The sequence below is a fragment of the Pungitius pungitius genome, chromosome 6 (assembly GCF_949316345.1).
Source record: "Pungitius pungitius chromosome 6, fPunPun2.1, whole genome shotgun sequence".
NCBI lineage: Eukaryota > Metazoa > Chordata > Actinopteri > Perciformes > Gasterosteidae > Pungitius > Pungitius pungitius.
The window spans coordinates 13,539,041-13,562,168 of NC_084905.1; the positions used below are offsets into that span (position 1 = coordinate 13,539,041).

A 23,128-nucleotide genomic window follows, 5' to 3' on the forward strand; every position below is an offset into this window, starting at 1 on the left:
AGTAACAGGAGACTTTAATAAACACGCACAAGGTAACTTTCTGTTATGTAATTTTTAATTTAATTAAATTTTTAATTTATACACATACCCATTATGCTGATGGATGGACTAAAAAGTATTTATTCTGGGAAAACCTGTAAATATGGGTCAACTGCAGCCATACCCACATTGTATAGATTACTTGATGATACATTGATTGATATAAAAATTGGTGCAGCAAGCTTGGTTGATATAATTGCTGTTGCATTGATGAAGTAATATTAGAAAGGGGCATATTATTAGTTGCTCAACAAGTATGAAAGACAGAGTCGTAGAGCTTGGCTTCCCTCTGGCGGTCAGTGACGTGGACTACAAGGGATCTCGGATTTCGGAACAATCCAATCCAACCTAACGAGGCTATTTTCAGCATTGGGACGAAATGCAGCGTATTTATGATTTTAAAATATTGTTTTTTTAAATGAGCGACAAGAGCGTCCGAACCAATAGGTATAGGCGAGCACACACACACTTACACGTACACGTACACACATTAAAAACAGACTTACTATATGTTTTCCTTCAAAATAAAGCAAACATAGTTAATCTTAAGACAATAGCAATGCTAACTGGTGTAGACAATATTACAAAAAATTACAATGCAATCAAAGGAAAAAAACAAGCAGGGAAATCTAAATTGGTGACTGACAAATCTTTCGCACGGGACTCGCGAGTTTTATTTTGCAATGAATCACCGGAAGTAGTATCTTATCCTGCCGCGCTTGACTGTGCCGAGCCCGGGGCGCACAGACCGAGGATAATCGCAGGTGGCAGGGGTTACAATCTGCCAGCAAGAGGCGACAGAAGACGGATCCGACTAGTCACTGGTTGGGCTCTGTGATCCGCTTCGCTTCATCCATCCCGGGTCGTGGCTGCTGTTTTGTCCCACTCGAGGATCCACGATGCGGTCCTCGGCTTGGTTCGTCGCCAATTACGCTCTCATCCTCGGTACGCTCCGGTTGATTGGCGGGGCCAAAGGACATCGGCTCTGTAGCGAGGTGAGAGATGCCCCAGTCGATCAACAAGGTCTTTTTACCCCGTTTCACGGACTCTGCCCTACTAGTCAGAGCCCACTAACGGGGATGGCAACGATAAAAAAAAACACACGCTCAGATTGGGCTGCTACGCCTTCACACGCTGACCGTGGGTTTGTAATCCACATCCAATACGATTAAAATCGATGACACATTTCCGGGGCAATTTCTGGTACATAACACTGAAATGGATCGTCCTCTGCAGCAGGCACGAAGACGTGAATGCGTCCTTTCACATGTGTTGTCTTTTGCTGAGACATCAACAACACAAATCTCTGATGAGGTCTGTTGAACTTCACCACCGGAGTGTTTGTTCAGACTGTTATCAGTTTTCCTGCACGGCCTGGCCTTTCCTTCCTTCTGGTCTGGCTCAGCTCAACACCTCCCAAGTCCAGGCTGGGGGGGCGGGGGGCACAGGCCCAGGCCCAAAGCAGACACACAGTCCCACGATAGAGGAGCAACATTCCGGGCACAATCTCTCTCTTCACACTGGTTTGAGAGATAGCTGCGGCCCCCCCAGTGAAGGGCTTGATGGTGACACATTTGCTAGGATGACAAGGCATGGCATCTGAGCGGGCCACAGCTCTTCAAGGAGTCCCCGATCGATGTACAGAATGCTACCTCTTCTTAAACATCTGGAATAAGTGCAGCTGTACTTCTTCTGTTTTTTTTTGTCAGTTGCTCAATTCTGCCTCTTTTCTCATTATTATTATTATTAGTGAGACTGAGTTCCATGTCCAGACCCCACAGGCACCCGTGAAAATCATTCCTTACACATACAACAGCCTGCGTGTGCTTTGGTGTCAAAATCTGGTTTGCCTCAAGGAGCAACATTATGTAAACTTTCAGAAATCAGGCCACCCTCCTCCGTAGATATAAATATGGAGAGAGGTTCTGTGGAGTCAACATCAAGTTCATAGGCTTCTGCTCCAGATGATGGATCATAATTATATTCATCAAATGTCTGACGGGTCAAACAGAACATGTAAGAAGAGCTGCCGGGTAAAACGCCTCTCTGCCTGCTGTCACCCCACTTGTTCCCCGTCACCGTGGAGATGGTATGTTGTGTGGCTAAAGAGATGACACAGTGCGTGGTGGTTTTTAAAAGCCCAGTGCAGCTGGTAACGGAAGTTTAGAGTCAGTGCTGATTTCTGACAGCACCACCTGATGCTTCTCTCCCACAGCGAGATGACTCAGGGCTCTGATGAGGGTGGAGGCCTATTGTGGTGTTTAGTGGCCTGCTTCCGGCCTGCGTTTGTTAATTGTTAAGACTGTTGTGTCACTGGATTTCTTATGCAGATGCTCTGTGTGTGTGTGTGTCATTGGTAGACTGACTACTACTATGAGTACACAGAGTGTGACAGCACGGGATCTCGTTGGAGAGTGGCCATCCCACAAAGCCCTGGGGCTTGCACCGGACTACCAGAGCCAGTACGTGGCACCGAGTGCAGTAAGTGTGTATTAAAAACATTCAATAATCCGATCAATGGTGATGTTTTGCCATGGAAACAGGTCTGCTAGTAAAAGGTAAGTCACAGAGGCTTACATATTTCTGTTTAGGGGAGGCTGCTCAAAGACATCTCAACTGTGCCTTATTGTGATGGTTCCAGGACAGCGGATTTGAACTGTGTAGCTCATTACTCTTTTTGTACAAGGTTATAAAGTGTGTTATTTTGTTAGACCTCCATAGAACAGGATTGTCCTGCTCTGTGACATTACCACCTCACTAGTGTCTCACTTGAGATGATCACTGTGGAATTCTTTGTGTTAAGAAAGGGAAAGATAACTTACAAAATGTGCTTCATGTTGATTGACAGCTGGTGTTGCTCATGATAACAATAGATTAGGAAGATGATATGAGAATTCTTTGGTCCACATCGCTTCTAGCTGTTGCAAACCTCACCTTTTAGCTATTTTAACACTTTTCTTTAAAAAGGACACCAAAACTGTGTTTCCTAGCATTTCTCCCAGATGAGAATCTTGCATCAGATACAACGATGATGTGCTGTTTATGTAATTCATCGAAAGATTTTTTTTTTTAAGGAAAATAAGTCGAACATCAAATTATGTCAAATCACACATAACAATCACTTGACACACATGAACAAACATGCTCTTGTTTGCTGCTCAAATTGCCCACACATTCAGTATTTGTTGTTCACGCACAGTGTGGCCTCACAACGGCATTTTGATGGTATGGTATGAGTGAGCAAAAAGCACTGAGACAGACCCAGTGTGTAACAGGATGTGAGGATTAAGTCCCCGATCACTGGGGCTGCATTACGCAGCCATTTGATTTGCATGGCTGTTCCTCGTTCATCTTCACTGTGCAATTCTATATTCTAAGTCCGATTTTTCGTTTTATTTTTTGCCACAGACTTCAAAGATGTTTGGGAAAATTACTTGTGTTCCTCTTCTCCCCCCCCTGCTGTACCTCACCATTCCTCGTCCTTCAGCCTTCTCCTGCGAGGCCGGGGAGTTCCTGGAGATGTCGGCTCAGGAGTGCACCCCGTGCGCAGCGGGAAGCTACTCCCTCGGGAGCGGCATCCGCTTCGACCAATGGGATTCCATGCCTGCTGGATTCAGTAGCCTGGCAACCTCACAGGAGTACAACCCCCGCAGATACGAGAGGCTCACCTGCAACAGGTGGGCAGTTAACGACGCGAGAAAAACAAAAATCCGGATCAAAAGTGCAAAACCAGTTACACATGTTTTCCCTTGCAGTTCTACCTGGGTGCCTCAAGGAAGCTATCTGGAGTCCAACAGGGATGAATGCACGGTCTCGCTCATCTATGCTGTTCATCTGAAGAAACAAGGCTCTGTCAGCTTCGAGTACCAGTATCCAGACAACAACTTGCTATTTGAGTTCTTTGTGAGTTCCAAATATTCAATTCTTTTTGTACCCTGCGTTGTGCATTTTGGCTCACAGACATAAGTGCCCTCAGTAAGATGAATCGTTGGACCTCTACTTTTTCCGCCAAGCCAAATGATGAGTCCCCTGTTTAGTGTTCAATTGAAGGCAGGAGTGCCAGACAGATTAAGATTAAACTGAGGACGTTTCTTATTTATTATCCTTTATGAAAGCCAGATGGTGCACTGTTCAATTAAAAAACACAAATGTCTGCTAATCGACAAAAAAAACCATGGACACTTTTTGCAAGTGTATATAATGAATATTGAAGTCATAAAACACTACACTGCCATAGACAAGGGATTCAGCTGAAGAACATTGATTATTTCTGTGTGTTTAGATCCAGAATGACCAATGTCAGGAGATGGATCAGTCAGCTGATACAAAGTGGCTCAAGCTCACCAGTCATGGTGAATGGGCAACCCATACCGTAAGTGTTTCATGCCAGAAGATGGACATCTTTGCCGCTAGCTTCCTTAGCACTATACATGCATGCTTTGTGTCCGTTTAATGGTCCTGCTCCATACACAACTGAAATTGCGAACCAAAAACAATCGGTTACTGTTGTAGGCTAAAACACCAGTAGCATTTCCATTTAGTGTGTTTTTTCCTATCCATCTAATTATGCACTTTATGGTTCCTTCTGTAGATAAGCCTGAGCTAAATATCTTGTAAACTAGCCAATAGATAGCATTTGTTTTAATTTCCGACCTCATTATTATTCATCCAATATCATCTTTGTGTTTTGGTGCATTTTGTAAAAAAAAAAGCTGTTCAATAAAATCTTAGCTAAAACAAATTGGAAAAAAAGTATGTTAAATGTTGTACTACCTTGTTGCCTTCAAGTTATTTTAAGATCATGTCATGCCTCGCTAATTAGCTCTACATCATTTAATTGCGCTCTCTTAATCTACCATACTGTCACAGCTTGACTGATAAAACATGTATTCTAGGTGGACCTTAAATCTGGCACCAACATCCTGTACTGGAGGACAGGTGGAGTCCTGATGATGGCCAAAGGGGTGAAGCCGGTTTTGCTGAAAAATGTTCAAATAGAAGGTCAGCAAGAATCTCCTACCTCTTATCAACGACAAATCCATGCACTGATTACATCAATGGCTTAATGTCCTCGTACCAGGAGTGGCGTACACATCAGAGTGTTTCCCGTGTAAGCCGGGGTCATTAAGCCGAGTCCCAGGATCCACTGCGTGCGATCCCTGTCCTCGGGACACCTACGCTGGCCACGGTGCGAGCTCCTGCACCCCCTGTAACACCACCACTCAGTATGCAGGTAGGGAACATGTGCACGTAGCGCGCTGAATCTTTGAAACAACACGGTGTAACTGCAGTGCGAGATTGAGGTTAGCCTTCTTGTTATCAGCGCCGCTCACAGAGCCACATAACAACAGCCCAAGGAAAGAAAGAGAGCTTGTCCTATTTTCAGCCACATTACTCAAACCTCCGGTTAGATCTGTGTGGAGGACTGGTGTGATGTCAAGGGAATTGCAGGTTTGGGCACAGGATGTAGAAAGTATGCTCTTGTATTTTTCTTAAAGCTTCTATATTACTTAGATTTTACAATTTTATTTTCTAATATGCTATTTATAAAGATGGCTGTCTTCTTGGTGTATTTACTATGTTCCTCAACAAGGATGGACTAGAATACATTTTACTATACTATATTATTATATTTAATATTTTTGATATTCTAACTTTTAATTTGCTGTGATATAACGTATATTCACGCCCTCAGACGATGTGTTTCCTGTTTAGTGAAGTCAATGAGAATTGAAGGTTACAGTATTCATAACATATTGAATACATAATTTAGTGAACCTTTTGATGCATATTGTAAGACTTCTGTGCTTCACTTCTTTGTTTTTAGCAGATCCTGCTTTCAAGGTGCTCTTCTTTAAGAGCACATTATTTTATCTGATTGTTTTATTCATTATCTGTGTTTACATTTTTTTTAGTTCTGTATATATCTTCTAATCACCTTTTTCATCTTTGGCTCATGTTATTTTATTTTGCCTTATCACTCCTTTTACTTTTCTAAGCCGAGGGATCTGCTTATTGTAAGTACAGACCTCCTTGTTCAAAGAAGGACTATTTCCAGTTCCACACAGCATGTGACAATGAAGGCAAGGTGAGAGAAATATAATAATAAAAATCCAATTCTGTAATCACAGTTTTTTGTCCATCACCCTACATCGCTGTGTAATTTCAGACGCAGGTCATATACAAGTGGATTGAACCTAAAATCTGTCTGGACGGTGTGACTGGAGCCGAGCCGTTGCCTCCGAGTGGAGAAAAGGAGCCCTGCCCCCCCTGTAACCCTGGTTTCTATAACAATGACACAGCCACCTGCTCACCATGCCCACCTGGGACCTTTTCCGATGGAATGAAACGTACGGAGAACTCTCTTGAATCATATTTTTTTACTGCCTGCCATTTCCCTCTTTAGTTACTTTTTTTTTTGCCACACGTGGGCTTCAACTTTTCATTGTGTTTGTCCCCCAGCATGTGATCGCTGTCCAGCAGGCACTGAGCCCACCTTGGGTTACGAGTATAAATGGTGGAATGTTCTTCCTGCAAACATGAAGACCTCCTGCTTCAATGTTGGCAACTCCAAATGTGATGGTATGAATGGTGAGTACATTTTTAGTTTTAACTCATATTGTTAAAAAAATGTAAGATAAGAAGATTGATAGTGCTCTCAATGGTGGAGACAAAGCCAAAAGATAATGAACGTAGCTTAGTCAGGGACAGTAACTTTCTGGATCCTCTACTGGTTGCCTAGCAACCTCATGGTGCCAGCAACACTCTTGTGCTAAGCTTAGGTAACTGGCAGATAGCTGCAGGTTTACTTTTACTATACAAATATGAGAGGGATATTCTCTCTTTCAGTGCGTTGCAATTTGGGGGATCTATCAGCAGAAATGGAAATTAATATTTCTTACAATTCACCCGCAACTTCGTGTGTGTGTGTGTGTGTGTGTTTCTGTGAGATCATTGAGTAATTTAGAGTTGTCCTGTTCTTCAGGCTGGGAGGTGGCACGCGATCACATCCAGAGTGGAGCAGGGAGCTCAGATAATGATTACCTCATCCTCAACATCCACATTCCTGGCTTCAAGTAAGTGCCATCATGTTGTTTTTTCAGATCCTTCTCTTCACTCGGCTATTTGATTTGTGGTGAACTCCTCTTTGTTTTCCTTCGCCACCAGGCTTCCTACGTCCATGTCGAGCCATTCCGGAACCGAGTTCGGTCGCATCACATTTGAATTCGAAATAGTGTGTGTTGCTGACTGTGAGTTCTACTTCATGATGGTGAGAACGCCCTGGACAAATGTTTGCTGCTACATGTGCGTTCTTTATTTTGTGGAGGGAGAATTAAGTGCAAAGTGGGAAATATTGTTCCTTAGGATGTAAACAGGAAGAGTACTACGGTGGTGGAGTCATGGGAGAGAACGAAAACGAGACAGACGTACACACACGTCATGACCCAGAATGCCTCGGTGTCCTACACATGGGCTTTTCAGAGGACAAACCAACCTTCAGATGTAAGTATGAGTCCACTCAAAGTATATACTGTTGTTTATTAATGTCTTTTTTGTGTTTTATGTGTGTATTTGTTTTGTTTTTTCCCTAGTTTCCTTCTGTCAATCCAAAAGCCCGTTAGATATTAGATAGTCATTCAAATATGTTTCCCCTTTGGTTGGAGAAAATCACACATATTTCATAGTATCTACCGCTGACCCAGCATGTAGCGACTCACTTACGATTTGTTCTCTTTGTTTCTTTTGTTTCACTTTTTTTGCCCCGTCTCTGCCCTATGGAAAGCTCCTTTGGGTATTATATACAATTAGTATTAATAAGAATTATAATTTAGCGACTAGGCCCTTTTCAAAAAGTCAGAAAACCCGGACAAATTTCTTCAAGTCCAGAAACAAGACTGCTCTGAAAGACTTCCTGTCAGTAATTTCAGAGTATGTTGTTGGAAATCCACTCCCCACTCGGTACACCGAACACTCCCTATTGTTTGCTAATGACGATACCATCCGCCGAGGTGTTTGAGTTTAGACCCAAGCACAAATCCAACAGACACTTTATCTCTGTGCCCACTTAGCCGGAGCTTGAATCACTAACTGTGTAGAAGGAATGTGGGTGTGTTTACGGGTTTCTGTCAGTCTCACACAACAGGTCGACAACACCTATGAGCAATATTGTTCTGTACCCGTCTCTCTCTCTTTCTCTCTCTCTCTCTCTCTCAGGTACGCCGATATGTCAACGACGTGGTGCGAATCTACTCCATCTCCGTGAGTAACGCGGTCGATGGGGTGGCCTCTAGGTGCCAGGCTTGTGCCCTCAGCACCCAGCCCTCCAGCTCTACGTGTGTGCCGTGTCCACCGGGACACTACATCGATGCACGCACCAGCCAGTGCACAGAGTGTCCCCGCAACACACACCTCGTCCCACACGCCACGCCGGGCCCTGACGCCTGCAAACCCTGTGGACCGGCTAGCAAGAGCGACAAGGTTTGTTTTTCTTTTGATTGGGGAACGGAATCGGACCATTATTACTATTTTTTGTATTATTCATTTAACACACAACCATGTACTGGTGTCCTTGTCTTTTTCTCTCAGGACCACAGTTTATGTTACAGTGACTGCCACTTCACCCACACCGAGGGCAATGTGACTCTGACTTATGACTTGAGCCTCCTGGGGTCTGTAGGATCGCTGATGAACGGTCCAAGCTTTACCTCCAAAGGGACAAAGTACTTCCACCTCTTCAAAATAGGCCTGTGTGGAGGAAAGGTGTGATGAAATAAAACATACACACACATGCTGTGTTGATGTATTTGTTGATTCTGTACACATGACATCCATTGCAGTCTGTCCATCCCGGGAGAGGGATCCCTCCTCTGACGTTCTCCCTAAGGTTTCTTCCCTTTTTTCCCCATTGAAGGGTTTTTTTCATATTTTGGGGAGTTTTTCCTGTGCCGATGTGAGGGTTTCGGGACAGAGGATGTTGCATGTGTACAGACTGTAAAGCCCTCTGAGGCAAATTTGTAATTTGCGATTTTGGGCTATACAAAATAAAATGAATTGAATTGAATTGAACATGCTGAGTAAAATCTATCAAACCGTTATGTATATCAATGCAATACCCTTGCTTTTTGCCAGATGGCAGTATGCACAGACAATGTCACAGACCTATCCATCACCGACTCCCAGAGAGAGAAAGGCGAAGGAATCAGTGCCGTGAAGACCTTCATCTGCCAGTCAACCATAATCCCAGCCACTGGACGAGGCTTCCACACAGCCCTCGCCTCCCAGTCCATTAACCTGGCTGACACATTACTTGGTCAGTGAGCATGATATGCAGACGGAAAACTGCATTTGGTGTGCTTTAAACCGTTGTTAGTGTTTCAAAGGGTGAAGATGTCCTTTTTTTGTAGGTCTTTTATCAAATAATTTGACCGGAGAGAGAAAATCAAAGATGCACTAAATTGTACACACGCACATTCAATAATGTCGCTGTATGTCATCAACAGGAGTGACAGTTGCCAGTACACTTGATGGAATAAGGGCAAGGCCAGAGCTGTACCCACAAACCACCAAGAAAGTCCCTGACGTTAACTTCTACTACAGGTAACTATATGACTTCAATTGAATTGTTTTAACCTGAGAGCACTATAGAAGAAATGTGCATGCTTTCTGGGTTACGTCTTCCTCTTTGTGTGTGCCTTTTTTTTTTTTTTTTGCTAAGGTCCCTGGAGCCGACCTCATCTTGTGAGTCGGGTCGCAGCGCTGTGGTGACGCTTCGCTGTAACGCAGAGCAGAGCAATAAAGGAGAGCTCACTGTTCCCAGGTACTGCCGCTCACACTGTTTCCCGTCCTGTACCGCAGCCCCCTTCATATCTGCAGTGATGTGGTTGTCGAGGTGACGCCTTGTGTTTGGCTATTGCAGTCAGTGCCCGGCGGGGACGTGCGATGGCTGCACCTTTCATTTCTTGTGGGAGAGCTCAGCAGCGTGTCCTACATGCACAGAGAGAGACTACCATCAGATAGAGGGGGCCTGCAAAGGAGGACACCAGGTGTGTGTGTGTGTGGACGTATTCACTGCGCAAGTGTTGGGACAGATTTTAATTTGGTTCTTGTGTGAAATGGATTTAAAATGAAACAATGCGCTGGCAGCTTTAATTTGAGGGTGTTGACTGCGTATCATTTTAAGCCTATTTTAGAAAGCCTCGGCCAATATGGATGCAAACACCCTTAAAGCTGAAAGTCAGCACTTTCAAGAGTTTTTATTCCACTTACAATTTAGTAAGTATGTGAGGAAAATGTGTATGTACAATATTCAGTGTGTGTTTTGGCTTATTTGCTGCTGTATGTATGTCCTTCCTCAGGACCTGCTGTATGTGTGGACTGAACCAAAGCTGTGCGTGGGAGGTCTGTCTTTGCCTGAAAAGAAGACCTTGCCATGCGAGGGTGTGGAGTTCTGGGTCCGGCTCGGTGCAGGTCTGGGAGCTTTCACTGCGGTGCTGCTCGTCTCGCTCACCTGCTACTTCTGGAAGAAGAACAAAAGGTACCTTTTAATTCTTGTACTTTCTGCCCCTTTTCTTCCTTTCCCACTTACCGCCATCCAAACTGCACGACGCTTCCTGTTTCCCTCCTTCATGCCTAGCACATCACTTTTCTTTTTCCTCTCTCCTTACTTTCCCCCTTTCTTACTTTACCTTTTCACCTTCTGTAGGTGTTTCATGGTCACATTGCAAATGTGGTCAATATTGATGATGACAATATCAGTTCTTTTCGCACAGTATTGATTTGGTCCCTCTTTGCTAGGTTGGAGTACAAGTACTCGCGGTTGGTTATATCTGCCAATAAGGAGTGTGAGATGCCAGGAGCGGACAGCTGTGCTGTGATGGAGGGAGAGAACGAGGGAGACATGGAGGATGATATTGTGTACACAAAACCTTCTCTACTTGGCAAACTCAAAGCCATAGCATCCAAGGTGCGAGTGTAATCATTGTAAATTAGCAGTTAAATCATTTTTCTTTGATTAAAAAAAGTCTTTATGCTCTGTAAAAATAATGTGTTTTTCCTTTTTCCAGGGAAACGGAGAGCACTACGAGCATGTGCAGCTAAACTCCTCTCATTCAAAAGCGTTGGTATGGAGCTAGAAAGGTGGTAAAGTGAGGGGAGAGATCGGACCCCCGAGAGACTTTCTACTGACCCCTACCCCCTCATACCCCCCCCGAAACCCCCCTTTAAACAACCACCCCCTTTAGGAGCTCTGGTGCCTGGAATAACAGTTGTGTGTTTATGTACACTTAAACCCACACGTCATGCACCGGTAGCCAGTTCCAGAGAAGGCAAGAGCGTGGTGGCCTTAAAGCTCAGTAAGACGGAGCTGTCCAACTCTGAGCATAGTACCGTGAAGCAGGTGTGTGTGTGTGTGTGTGTGTGTGTGTGTGTCTGTGTGTGTGTGTGATGGACACGTCTGGTAAAATCCTCATTCAAACTGATGTCAAAAAGGCTGTTAGAAGAGCTCAGGGTAAGACGAAGACCTGTTTGATTGATTTTTGATTTTCTCTCTTCATATTCATTTCAGTGTGTGTAGAGCATAATGCTTCTATAGCTGTGTGTGTGTGTGGGTCTGTGTGTGTGTGTGTGTCTTTCTTTCATCCGTTTTTTTTTGCTTATTCAAAGTTATTGTAACAGGGAAAAGAAGAGTTTTGCTGATCAAGTGTAAATGAAGATGTCATGTTATACGGATAAGGTTTTGTTGTTGAGTGTCTATTTATGTTGATTAAATGATGTATTTATGTAGAAGTGGATCCCGTTTGATTCATTTGTCTTTATACTGATTATTTTGAAAGTCTCAAAGCTCATGATTTCCAGTTACAATGTAATATATTATGTGGGAGTAATGGTAGTTTTTAGGTTTTATACTGATCAACTTGATTTTAGCTTTCAGGGTGGTATGATGTATTGAAAGTACACATATTAGTACACATATCCTAGCCTACAAGCCAATGGCTTAGCAATTTCATACTAATTTGTTTAAAAATGATCACAGCACAAGTCGCATCACTGCCTCGGTGTCAGAATTCAATACCTAACCTAAAAGTTTTCTTGTATTTAAAACTTTATTCACAATATACCCCACATTTTTTGTTTTCTGTAAATGTAGAGTGAAAGTTTAGATTAAGTTTTTCTAGTTCAATTTACATTAAAACCAATTAACAAGCACAAACCATGGAACATATTCAATCAGGTTATTGTTACATAAAGTTGATGTGCCTGTAGCATATTTGATTTGTCCTACTTTGTATTGATTAAAAGTAGCCTTTACTTAATGTTGCATCTGTGTCCAAATAAAATCTAATGTATTCCCATGAAATCTTCCTGATAAAAAAGTAAAGTTTAGTAGGAGGGCGGAGCTACTTCTCCACAGAGAGCTTTGCAAATGTTGCCGAGGTTATTAGTAAAGGCCACATGTGGGCTGTGTTTAAAATTTGCATTATTTTACTGAAGCATAAATATCCTAATTAATATGCATACATCCATACATAATTAATGACCTAAAGAAATACATTCCCAAATACTCAGAAATCATTCAAACTGGTGTGTACTACAGCACACCACTGGACTCGTTACTTGTACTTTACTTGAGTAATTACGTAATACATAATTTTTCTCCACTACACATCTGTAGTAACATTGATAGTTACTGATTAAGTTTCAGATTATAACTATGCAATGACATATAATGTTATTACTAGAAGGTATTTTAGCTTATCTCGTTGCTAATTGATTAACTGTACAAAAAGAGGGGATTCCCCATAAACTTCTCAGATTTGAATAAGAGTTTGAGGTCACAGAGGTTAATGTATACATTTTTTCAAAATAAACAGAAAACCATTTTGTGTTGAGGTACTTTGGAAAGGGAGATTCCGCGTTATTTTGGGTAATTTAGGTAATGGCCAAAGCCTACCACCAGGTGGCGAGCTTTGCCAGGCTTTAAGTAAAGAGTCAACACGTAGTTCTAAAAAAGAAAGAGCTGTATGCAGTATGATGAAGCCAGAAATAAGAGACAAGGGTAACATTGCAATGCGTACATCCAGTACCTGCAATGTGTTATTATTTCATGAACCGAATCACCAACCACACGCTGTAGGATAAAAAAACTTCTGACAAACGTCACCTTAGCTGTCTTTTTCTTTTCAGACCTTTTCTTTTTTGTCTTTCATTCTTTTTTGAGGAAAGTGGGACTACACACTGGAGTGCATTGTCCTAAGGCAGTGAACACTCGAGTAGATGTTTTAATTGGAGTGCCATCACTTAGGGAACAGATTACGCACAAGTGTTAAAGACATCTTTCAGCATTTGCCAGCACACGCTATGAATAGAGCATGTGTGTGTGTGTGTGTGTGTGTGTGAATGAGTGCGGTGTGTAGTGCGTGGAGTGTGGTGTGGCTGCCAATGACGCTGTAGAGAAAAATCGGTGTACTCTTCAACGATGAGATTCATAAACACAGTGAGCCACTTTTTTTTCGTCAGCAGGAGACACGGGACACGCAAGGACGAGCAGACGACCCCAGCTGTTTTGATGTTATTTATTATGACGTAATCACAGCCTCTTTATTGCATGTATCATAAACACGGAACTATTGCTTTGATTGATCAGTTCCAGAGTCTAGCTCGACCTCAGCTTCATTTTGCCGCAGAGATCTTGTTTTGTTTCAAAGTCGAGAGGCCAAGGACACATTCTGTTACACAGCAAGAGGCTACAGCACAGAGACCCTTGTAGAGCACATGGCAGTTGGCAGAGGCTGAATGGAGGAACAATGTCCGTAGTGGATGGCTTGCTGAATGAAAGGGATATTCATCAGTAAAGCCATTTAAAAAAGTTTCCACTGAGTGTTACTGTGTACATGACACGATAAACTGAGCACAGTGGGGTGAGACATGTGATATATTTGAAAGTGATGCATTTTCTTTATTTCCAGTTTTAATTTTTCTTTCTCCAAATTCTTCATCTATCTTTCCACCTCCAACTTCCTCAAGCCTGCCTCATCGGTATGTGCCGCGGTACGAGTGTTAAGTGTGGGGGCTCCCAATCAGTTGTTCTGGCTCCAGCATGGTCTTTGGCTGAGGCCGACTCAGCAGTAAGTTTCACACACTGAGTGGAGATGAGGTGGACACAGGGTTCAAGGGGTGAGGTGGGTTTAAAGAGACCGGGTTAGTGGAAGAGTGTGAGACTGTTGTCCGAGACTAGCAGCCTGGACTAAATGAGAGGAGAGCCCGGGTTAAGTGCTCTATTTGTGTGGCCATTAAACGCTGGGAGTAGAGTACTGGGCCGAGCTGAGCCAAATCTCATCACTCGATGCCAATTTGAATCACAACCAGCAACCACTTTTTCTATTTCCTCGTCTTTTGCTTTCTCCTCACCCCTCCTCCCGCCCTCCCTCTACATGCAGACAAATAGACATTCCGGCAGCGGATGTGGCGGTGGTTGTCCGTAGCAACCTGCCATGCGGGGTGTATCTTGTGGGAGCAGGACCACTGAGTGAATGGCTAAGCCTTCTGCTAACAAAGACTGTGAATCTCTGAGATGCTTTCAGCCTCCATAGAAGCGCTGTGACTTCTGGGCTGTGGGAGTGCTTTACATAATCTAGCAGCAGCTCCCCTCTGCTTTGCCACATCACTCTCTCCTTCTGCTCTCTGCACCTAAACACACATACACACACACACACGCCCCTATGCAGGTTGGCTCATCTTGGTGCATCCTCTCAAATTCCTTCAATCTATCATTCAGTGTAAAATTACAGGGTGCTGTTGGAGAACGGGTGTGCGAAAGGTGCCAACTGGTCAGGAGATGAATGTTCAACCGTTCTGCCAGTGCCTGCTCTGTGTATTTTAACATGGAGAAACTACATCTGCAACGCTTGTCTGGGGACAAAGAAAAAAAAGGTGATTGTGATCACACATATAATGTGTAAACATTTGAGACAGTATATTGTTGTATGTTCCCATTTAAGATCCGTTTGTCCTGATGGCAATACATTGTTGCCTAGGAGGCCACTTTTTTAGCAATACCATTTTTTATAACCTTGTGCTAAAGTAGTTTAAGCTATTTAGACTTTCTTGGAACAAACTTAATTCATATTTTTGTCAGGTAATCTCGCCCCCTCAAAACTGTCACCCAGCAGAGTCTGTTTGTATTGCATGGGATGTTGTGATAAATGTAATGCATGTTCTGCATGAGTTCTACTCTAACATTCTTTTGTTAGATGTAGTATCTGCAGACAGCTGACATTGTGTGCTCTGTTTCCTCTCGTGAGCCTCTCTGGGACTGCCGTAGCCAGCTGCTCCACTGTGCCTCTCAACGTCAACACATTTAACACAGGCATGTAAACTGCACACTTCAATAAGTCGACAACTCAGTAACTTCACCTTATTGGTGTATGAGCTTTTCTCTTCCCCTTCCTTTCTTTATTGGTGCAGCCGAGCTGTAAAAAATATAAAGTGAACTCATTATGATCGGTTTCGGTCAGAAATATCCATTTCATATTTCTTTTAACCACAGGCTGGACAAAGAAGGGTGGAAAGAGAAAGTCATTTCAACCTAAATTCCTCAGTTTCAACACTTAGGTAAACAATCAATAGCAGAAGGCTTACGAGGGAAGAAGACTGGCGTTGCCTTGAAACAAGTGCTCTACACTGGGGTCACTTTTACATTTTCCAGTAATTTCCACCCTGTAATGTAAAATTGATCTATTTTCAATCCCTACCTGGAGCACTATCAAACATACATTAAGGCACAGAGCCATATTAAAAACATCACCACATACTGTATCTATGGGGCACAGAAAACAAGCTACCACTCCCCACTAGTTGTAAAAATTCTAAACGTGTTCAGCAAAGAAGAACTTTCTCCTCCATTAGTGGTTGAACTGTCTGAGCACAACTTCGTAATTACTGGGTAAGACACCAATTTGTGTTTGTTTGTTGACTGACTCTGTGTACTGACAGGTTTGAAGCAAAAGAAACACATTTGATGTGTTTTATCTCTTCAGTCCTGTTGTTAGTTGTTATTAAAAATGCAATACAACAATCCTCTAAATAAACAGGCAGTTTGAGAGTGGGAGTGAAAATACTGTTTCCTTGGTGAACACACGTCTGGAACTCTGGTCATTAAGATAAAGGGATTCCATGATTAGAAATAGAAAAATGAAAATTTGTATCAAAAGCAAAACATATTTTCCCTGCAAAAACAGCTACCACGGGTTCTTTATATTGATCTAGGAGGCAAAAAAAAATCTATCGAGAGGCGAATCGATGAATTGTCTAACTGAAAATTGTTCCGGCACAGTGTCACAGTAAGTTGATGAGTTGGGTGGATTTTTGTACACGTCTGTTCCAGCCATCCTATACCGTGCACTTTATGTTTTAGTCCACATTCATTCAAGGGTTACAAGACTGTCAACATTGTGCTGTTTGAACCATCAGTAGAATAATATACAAATGTACAGATACACAATAGAAATACGTACATTATTGGTTATTACAATGAGACCTACAAAAAAGCATGAGAATAAAAAGTGTGTGGGATATTGCAGGTGAGTCAAGCAGAGCCACACATGTGCATCCAGACTGAGGGACACACACCCTCCTACCATGATGAAGCACATGTCTATTTACACCGCATCATAACAAAGCTATCAAAAACAAAGGCTCCAAAAATTCCTCCTAAAAACTTTTTTTGTTCTTTTGTTTCTCTACTTACAACAATGTTGATTCCATGTATGTACATCCCTAGAAAATAATTTAATTATAGTTACACACTTTCTACATTTTTGAAACAATACACTTCTAAGTCCACAAAAGAGATTGTTTGTTTGTTTGTGCATGTATGTGTGTATGTGTACGTATGTTTTTATGTGTGTTTTTCTGAGTGTAAATCAGGGGAAAGGGGGGGGGGGGTGATGGGTTTGTAGGGGGGGATAATGTTCATGGATTGGCTAACAGTCGCAGGGGCAAATTTAGAGAGTGGACTGGATGTGGTCACAGAGAGGAAGTAGTGGAGTCGACAATTTCTCTCCCGTTGCACACGGTTGGGACCTGGTGGGCACTGACAGATGCTAGAAAAAGAAAATAGAAAGAAAATAAATACGTAGAAAATAAAAAAACAAAAAAAATTGTCCATATAATAATTCACAATAAACTGTAGTTGAGCATTTTTGCAAAAAAACTCACCACATCATATTATGCCATTACATCTAACCAAAATGTCAAATAATCGTAATGGTGATTGAGGTCCAGGCGCCTGGTGGACTAATTAAATGAATGAGTGACACATAACTACTATATAACTGATGCAAAAACATTAGTGAGCTTATTAATGCAGACTCAAACTAATGGTAATACTAAGTATTACCATTGACTAAGTAATTTGTAAAAAAAATACTTCCCACCAAACCTTTAAGTGATCTTTTATGTGAGGCACTTTGGAATATGTTTCAATTTCAAGCCATCTATTTGATCCAAGCTTCTTACTTTGCATCTCACTGTACTGTTCAACACCACATCCTTGTCCGTCAAACAGGACGCCATTCTCTGCAGTCTGACGAGCTTACGTTTGAAACTGTCAATCATACGCCACCCTGAAGGTAACAGCTTTAGAGGAACAGCATATTTAATGAGAGCTTTCTTGCCTCTGGATATTATAACTTGGCTGTAATACATTTTAAAAACTATATACTGATGTTATATTTATACATTCTACAAGATATTGTGTCCCTCATTGCAAAGATGCAACACAGGGCGACCACATATTAAATGCGGAAAACCTATCTCTACTTGCATGATAATAATAGAGCAAGACAGTGCTGCTCTAAGCCCCTGTCTCTTTCAAAATGAGGTAACTGGATGTAACCTACCGTGAGATGCGTACGTGGTGGCGGCCCCACTGACACTGAAGCGGTTGAGGTTAAGCCTGTGGCTGGTCACATTCTTCTGGGGCTGGAACATGATAATATGGACCTTGGGAGCAAACATACAGCCCAGGACCACAAACCCGCTCAGACTCACTGAGATACACATGGTAGTGGTCTGAACCTGCAGAGCAAAGAGGAGGAGACAGTAATTAGTAGCCAGACTTTGATGAATACATATTACGCTAATGTGGTGCAGAGCAATTTCTCTTAAGTGCTAATTTGGTGATGAAAATATGTGATAAGGAACATCTGTCAAAAGGACTTTTTAAATGAGTATTAAAAAGTGTAATGGATACTTGTAAAGCATGAAGATGCCAACGAGGCCTGTGAATAGAAATCATAACTAGTTCTTGGCAGTTACATTGCTACAGTTCAAAGGATAACAATCACAGGATGGATCAATAAACGACATAATCAGACCACAGAAGCCCAACAGCATCTCAGTGGTAGTTTTTACTTCATTCTCTGTGACATATTGTAACACAGCAATGCTAAATCAAATCTAAGGACGATCTGAAATTGAGTTTGCGGTGTGTGATGTAACTTTCATTATTGTGCCTGATTTTGTGTGGCATAAACAATAACATCAATTTACAGAAGAAAGTGAGTGTTTATACTTTGTGTGTGTGTGTGTGAGAGAAAGATTTGGGGGCTTTGGTGTTGTGCCTCTCCTTGACTAATCTTGAAGTCAGATTACAAGGCCAGAGAAAGAGAGAGCGAGAAAGAGCATGCAAGAGAGAGAGAGAGAGAGAGAGAGAGAGAGAGATTTTTTCTTGTAGGGATCAAATGAGCTGCTCTGGCATCAGCATTCCTCTCTTATGCCCTTCAATAAAGTGTGTGTTTGCCGGAGCTTGTTCTTAAGGTGTGTGCGCATGCTTACGGTTTGTATAGATCAAATGAACACTCCCCCCCACCCTTTGCTGTTAAATCTGGACACGTGTCAGCACTTTGACAGAGCCTGCCTGTTTGTTATGCCAATACTTCAGAGCTGCAACATTCGCCAGCTGGATTAGAAATTGTTTAAGTTGTTTCTGTCACTGCTTTGTGACCTGTGTGCTTGTGTTTCCATGTTGAGCAGACAGCAATATGCTAACACAATTGTCTTCAATGTTGTCTAACAATTGCTTTTGTAGAAGACAGAAACAAGCATGTGTGTGTGTGTGTGTGTGTTGAAGAAGATACCCTGTAGTCACTGGATGTAACATAAAAGATGGGAAGAAAGGCCAGCCAGATGATACATGTGGTGTACATGGTGAATCCAATAAACTTGGCCTCGTTGAAGTTCTCTGGGCACTTCCTGGTCTTGAAGGCATACCTAGAGGGAGATAATCATATTTCTAATTAGTTAGACATCATCAAAATAAATAATCTACTGGAGCTATTGTTGATATGAAATCAAAAGACACATGGATTTTTTTTCTAGTTGTCCATGAAAACAATTGGCACAAGAACTGTTGCTGCACAAAACACAGTGGACAAGGTTCTCAGGCTGGAGGACATGAAGCACTTTATTTGGAACCTTTTTTTTTTTTTTACAAAACTCTTTGAGGCGAATCCAACCATCTCTGACCCACTTACACAGTGCACAGGATGACCAGGAGCACGTCATATCCCAGTGAAAGCAGCATGCTGGAGTCGCGCACGTTACACTTGAGGATGACAGTCTGCCGTCGCTCTGGCAACGTGAAGCGGCGCGTCCCGGGAACTTCCAGCAGCAGCCACACCGACACCATCACTAACTGGACGGAGATCAAACTCAGGCAGATGAACACCTGAAGAGAAGAAAGAAGTGTACGGTCACGAAGATCCACTGTCTGTCTGTCTGTCTGTCCATTCATCTGAATGATGGAGATGGATGGACGCGGCGCCGCGATCATTCACCTGAGAGGATGGGCTAATGAAGCGGGGCCTCACTGCACCCGCTCCGTCTTTCACGCCACTGAAAATCCTGGCGATTCTGTTGGTTTTAGTGAGGAGGGCCGAGTAGCAGACAGCAAAAGAAGTGCCCAGGCCGAGGCGCCGCAGGGCACAGATGGCAGGAGAGGGTTTGGCCAAGAAGAGGAAAGTCAAGGCGTAGGACATGAAGACTCCACAGAGGAGGATGTAGCACAGCTCTCGGCCTGAAGCTTTCACCAGCGGCGTGTTGTTGTGTCGGATAAACACCCAGAACACCAGACCGGTGCACATGAACCTGTGGAGTTAGCCGAACACACAAGAAAATTAGCAAACACATTATATAAAAATGCCCTCAAAACCTGTTAAAATGATTGGACATGTTTAGGTATGAAAAGCACAAGTTAATTAACCACTTGGTAAGTCTACTCTCACTTTTAAACGGTTGTTTTGTTGTAATTTCTGGGTGGACGCAACACAGTTTAATAGCACCATTAACCATTTAAATGTATAAGTTAATCTTTTAACCTTAACTAGCAGATAATCAGCGGTGGGTAGCTAGCTTGTTGGGATCATGCTAACACAGTTATGCTGCATGTTCCAAGCAAAATATCAACTCACTAATTGATATACAGTATATTATATATATATATATATATATATATAAAATAAAAAGCTGCATTGCGGATTTTTGCAGTGTAGAGCTGTGTAATTCTAGGAATGTAGCTATAATAACAAAGATGTGTGATGAGGTTTTAATTACATTTTAGAACTACAGGACAAAATGCATTAGGATCATAACGACTACCTAATGTGTTTGTAGAACATAACAGCATCTTGGGTAATATTGGCAGGGGTGTAAATACCACCAAATCCAACAAAAAGCCCCAGAGACCTGCTGATGTTATCTTGAGCTCTTATGGCATCCAGGAGCAACTTTCACAAATTGAGGAAGAGCAAAGTCACTCCATGGAGGAATGGCTGATCCCTTCCTCCAACCCAGCACACACACACACACACTCGCACTTACATCACCCAAGCGTTAGATACTGTCATTACGTTGACAGCCTTTTATCACTCACCCTAAACAGGCAATGGTAATTGGACCGATGGCCCAAGCATCTTCCCACATAATATAGTCCTCAGGAAGGTCGTAGCAGGACGTCAGCTCCTCAGTGGGCCACTGGCCAGGAGCGCAGGGCGAGCAGGTGAACTCATCAGCCAGGTATTCATGAGGCTCGCAGGCCGTACAGATCCAGCAGCAGTACTCGCCTGAGGAGCAGCAGAATTTGTCAGTCTGAGATTTCTCAAAAGACACTGCTGCTGGGTGCGGTGTGATGTGACAGAGGAGAACATCGTTGGAATTCAGTCTCCTACCTGCCTGCATTTTCTTCATCTCATTGCGTTCACAGGGGTCACTGCACTGCGAGGTGGGTACCACAACTCTGGGCCAGTGAATAAGATCGTTGCTCAGAGTCAGACTCTCTGCCCAGTCCCCCACCGGCACGTAACCGTAACGATCGGCCGAGCGCTGGTAGCTGAAGATGTTGTACCGGCCAACGCCGTCACCCTGGGAATCAAATTTCACTACTGTCTCACTGCCTGGAGGAGAGAAAGGAGCTGCAGGGGGTGAGAGGAGACAAAGAGTTGCAAATAAAGGGATGAGACAAATGGAAAAAGAGGAGATTAAAGCTAAACAATCACACAAACAATCATTCCATTGATGCCTCATTGATGCCTCGTATACGCGACAGTGAGGACAGGAACAATGAGCCGTGGTCAGTTAAGCCTTAGGAGGCCAGAGCAGACGGTGGAGGGCATTCAAATAGTCTTTTCATTACTGAAGACCAGCCAGTTGCTAAAGTATTTGCTAAGAGGCTATAAATGCCTGGTATGGTTGGTGATGTCTGTGTGTATCAATGGCCTCCCATCCTTCCCTGAGGTCACATACGGATAAAACACTGCTACGAATTCCAATCTGTCTATAACCAAACGCATCATTAATAAACTGCCTATAAAATCATATAGCCATGAAGTTGAATCCCTGGACATTGATATAGCAACCCACACATTGATAGAATTAGCCTCTGGGTCTCTTATGTGAGGGAGGTACACCGCTGAAACTGCCAAATTGGTTTGTATACAAGCTGTTATGAAAGGATTACCATCTACCCCGAGGATGTGGGAACAGAAGAGATTGAAAAAATGGGCAGGAAGCTGAAACTAACAACAACAAAAAAAGAAAGGGGAAAAGCGACCATGAACTGAGAAAAAAAAGAGAAACTTCTTCATGTGCTGCAGGCAGCGTCGGAGTGGACATCGCTGACACTTGATCGCCGTGACACAGACAGCGTATGTCACTCCCACAGAGGAGCTTCTGTCCTTACCGCGGAGCGAGCAACGCTGCGCTGCTTACACGCTTTATGATTGTGTTACCCGCTGCTGCCTCTCCCTGTCAAACCACGATGCAGCCTGGTTTACAAAACATCACTCTTGAGCGTCTAACAAGGATCTCGGCCTTCAGTGCACAGCAGCATTGATGACACTGCGCTGCCTTCCTTGTGTCTCCGTGTCATGGGGTAAAAGTGAAGAAATCACCTGCCAAACGTACAACAGCACAGGGATTAGGGGAATGGATCAAAATACAGATTTGGGCTGCGTGTGGGCGTGTGCCTGGGGAAGCTCCATTAGGTTCTACTTTGCAGTGGGATGGTCAAGGTATCGCTCTGAGCGCTGTGGGAGGCCGTGCTGACAGAAGTACAGCTCGGACCCTGCTGTTAGCGACACGCAACACCGACGAGGGCTAAAGCACTGCGATTGTTGTACGAGCTCCGTGTGCTCGGAGAATAACGGCGTGTCTGATGGCAGCAGAGGGGGTTAGGGCTTATGAAATCCATAAATCACGTAGACAGCACAACCCTCTCTCTGTGTAACAGGAAATTCCATGTGTCAAGTCTTCTTTGGATTTTGGGGATAAAAGTTTCAGTGACAGCTAAATGAAAATGATTTCAATAAGATGGCGATAATATCTACGGACGGCGGAGAGATAATCCATTATATTGCAAGTTGACAGATAATAAAGTCTGTTAATAACACTGAGCAATAAGACAAACCGGCCCTTGTCCTCTCAGACACATACAGAATTTCAGAATCGCTAATTATCAGAACTGCTCCTTACTGGGACTTTAGGTGTGGGTTCAGGCCTAATTATCTGTGTTTGGTAATTACATGTAATACAGACT

General features: G+C 43.1%; 2 protein-coding genes across 5 annotated transcripts in view; one reads left to right on the forward strand and one right to left on the reverse strand.

Moving 5' to 3' along the window:
• Positions 1 to 783: 783 nt before the first annotated feature.
• elapor2a (endosome-lysosome associated apoptosis and autophagy regulator family member 2a) lies at positions 784 to 11,828 on the forward strand. Its single transcript, XM_037452251.2, has 22 exons — positions 784 to 1,034; positions 2,400 to 2,520; positions 3,527 to 3,716; positions 3,795 to 3,942; positions 4,322 to 4,411; positions 4,935 to 5,040; positions 5,120 to 5,272; positions 6,039 to 6,127; positions 6,209 to 6,389; positions 6,502 to 6,630; positions 7,025 to 7,115; positions 7,207 to 7,309; positions 7,405 to 7,542; positions 8,254 to 8,517; positions 8,626 to 8,799; positions 9,169 to 9,349; positions 9,540 to 9,636; positions 9,755 to 9,856; positions 9,956 to 10,082; positions 10,395 to 10,573; positions 10,834 to 11,002; positions 11,103 to 11,828. Exons 1-22 carry the CDS (start codon positions 939 to 941, stop codon positions 11,169 to 11,171), a joined length of 2,997 nt encoding a protein of 998 aa, XP_037308148.2. The 5' UTR covers positions 784 to 938; the 3' UTR covers positions 11,172 to 11,828.
• A 1,772-nt stretch (positions 11,829 to 13,600) lies between these two features.
• The window catches only part of grm3 (glutamate receptor, metabotropic 3), a 32,407-nt gene continuing 22,879 nt past the window's right edge, over positions 13,601 to 23,128 (reverse strand). Inside the window, exons 7-15 of one of the 4 annotated variants that reach the window (XR_005114243.2) lie at positions 21,264 to 21,506; positions 20,969 to 21,158; positions 19,875 to 20,184; positions 19,572 to 19,765; positions 19,176 to 19,308; positions 17,937 to 18,114; positions 15,676 to 17,138; positions 15,451 to 15,506; positions 13,601 to 14,946 (exon numbers count right to left, since the gene is read on the reverse strand). Coding sequence is in view for 1 of the 4 variants with exons in the window: in XM_037451012.2 (XP_037306909.1) it covers positions 17,062 to 17,138; positions 17,937 to 18,114; positions 19,176 to 19,308; positions 19,572 to 19,765; positions 19,875 to 20,184; positions 20,969 to 21,158; positions 21,264 to 21,506 (1,325 nt within the window). In the remaining 3 variants the exon portion in view is untranslated. Of the gene's footprint in view, positions 17,139 to 17,936; positions 18,115 to 19,175; positions 19,309 to 19,571; positions 19,766 to 19,874; positions 20,185 to 20,968; positions 21,159 to 21,263; positions 21,507 to 23,128 lie in introns of all 4 variants that reach the window. The other 3 variants (XR_005114241.2, XR_005114242.2, XM_037451012.2) reach the window with 3 other exon arrangements.

What these genes read in the sequence shown, in the direction of transcription:
- elapor2a (XM_037452251.2), top strand. Translation starts at nt 939, where the DNA reads ATGCGGTCCTCGGCTTGGTTCGTCGCCAATTACGCTCTCATCCTCGGT. An exon ending in GACATCGGCTCTGTAGCGAG is followed by an intron (nt 1,035 to 2,399) that starts GTGAGAGATGCC and finishes TGTCATTGGTAG; the next exon opens with ACTGACTACTACTATGAGTA. An exon ending in AGTACGTGGCACCGAGTGCA is followed by an intron (nt 2,521 to 3,526) that starts GTAAGTGTGTAT and finishes CTCGTCCTTCAG; the next exon opens with CCTTCTCCTGCGAGGCCGGG.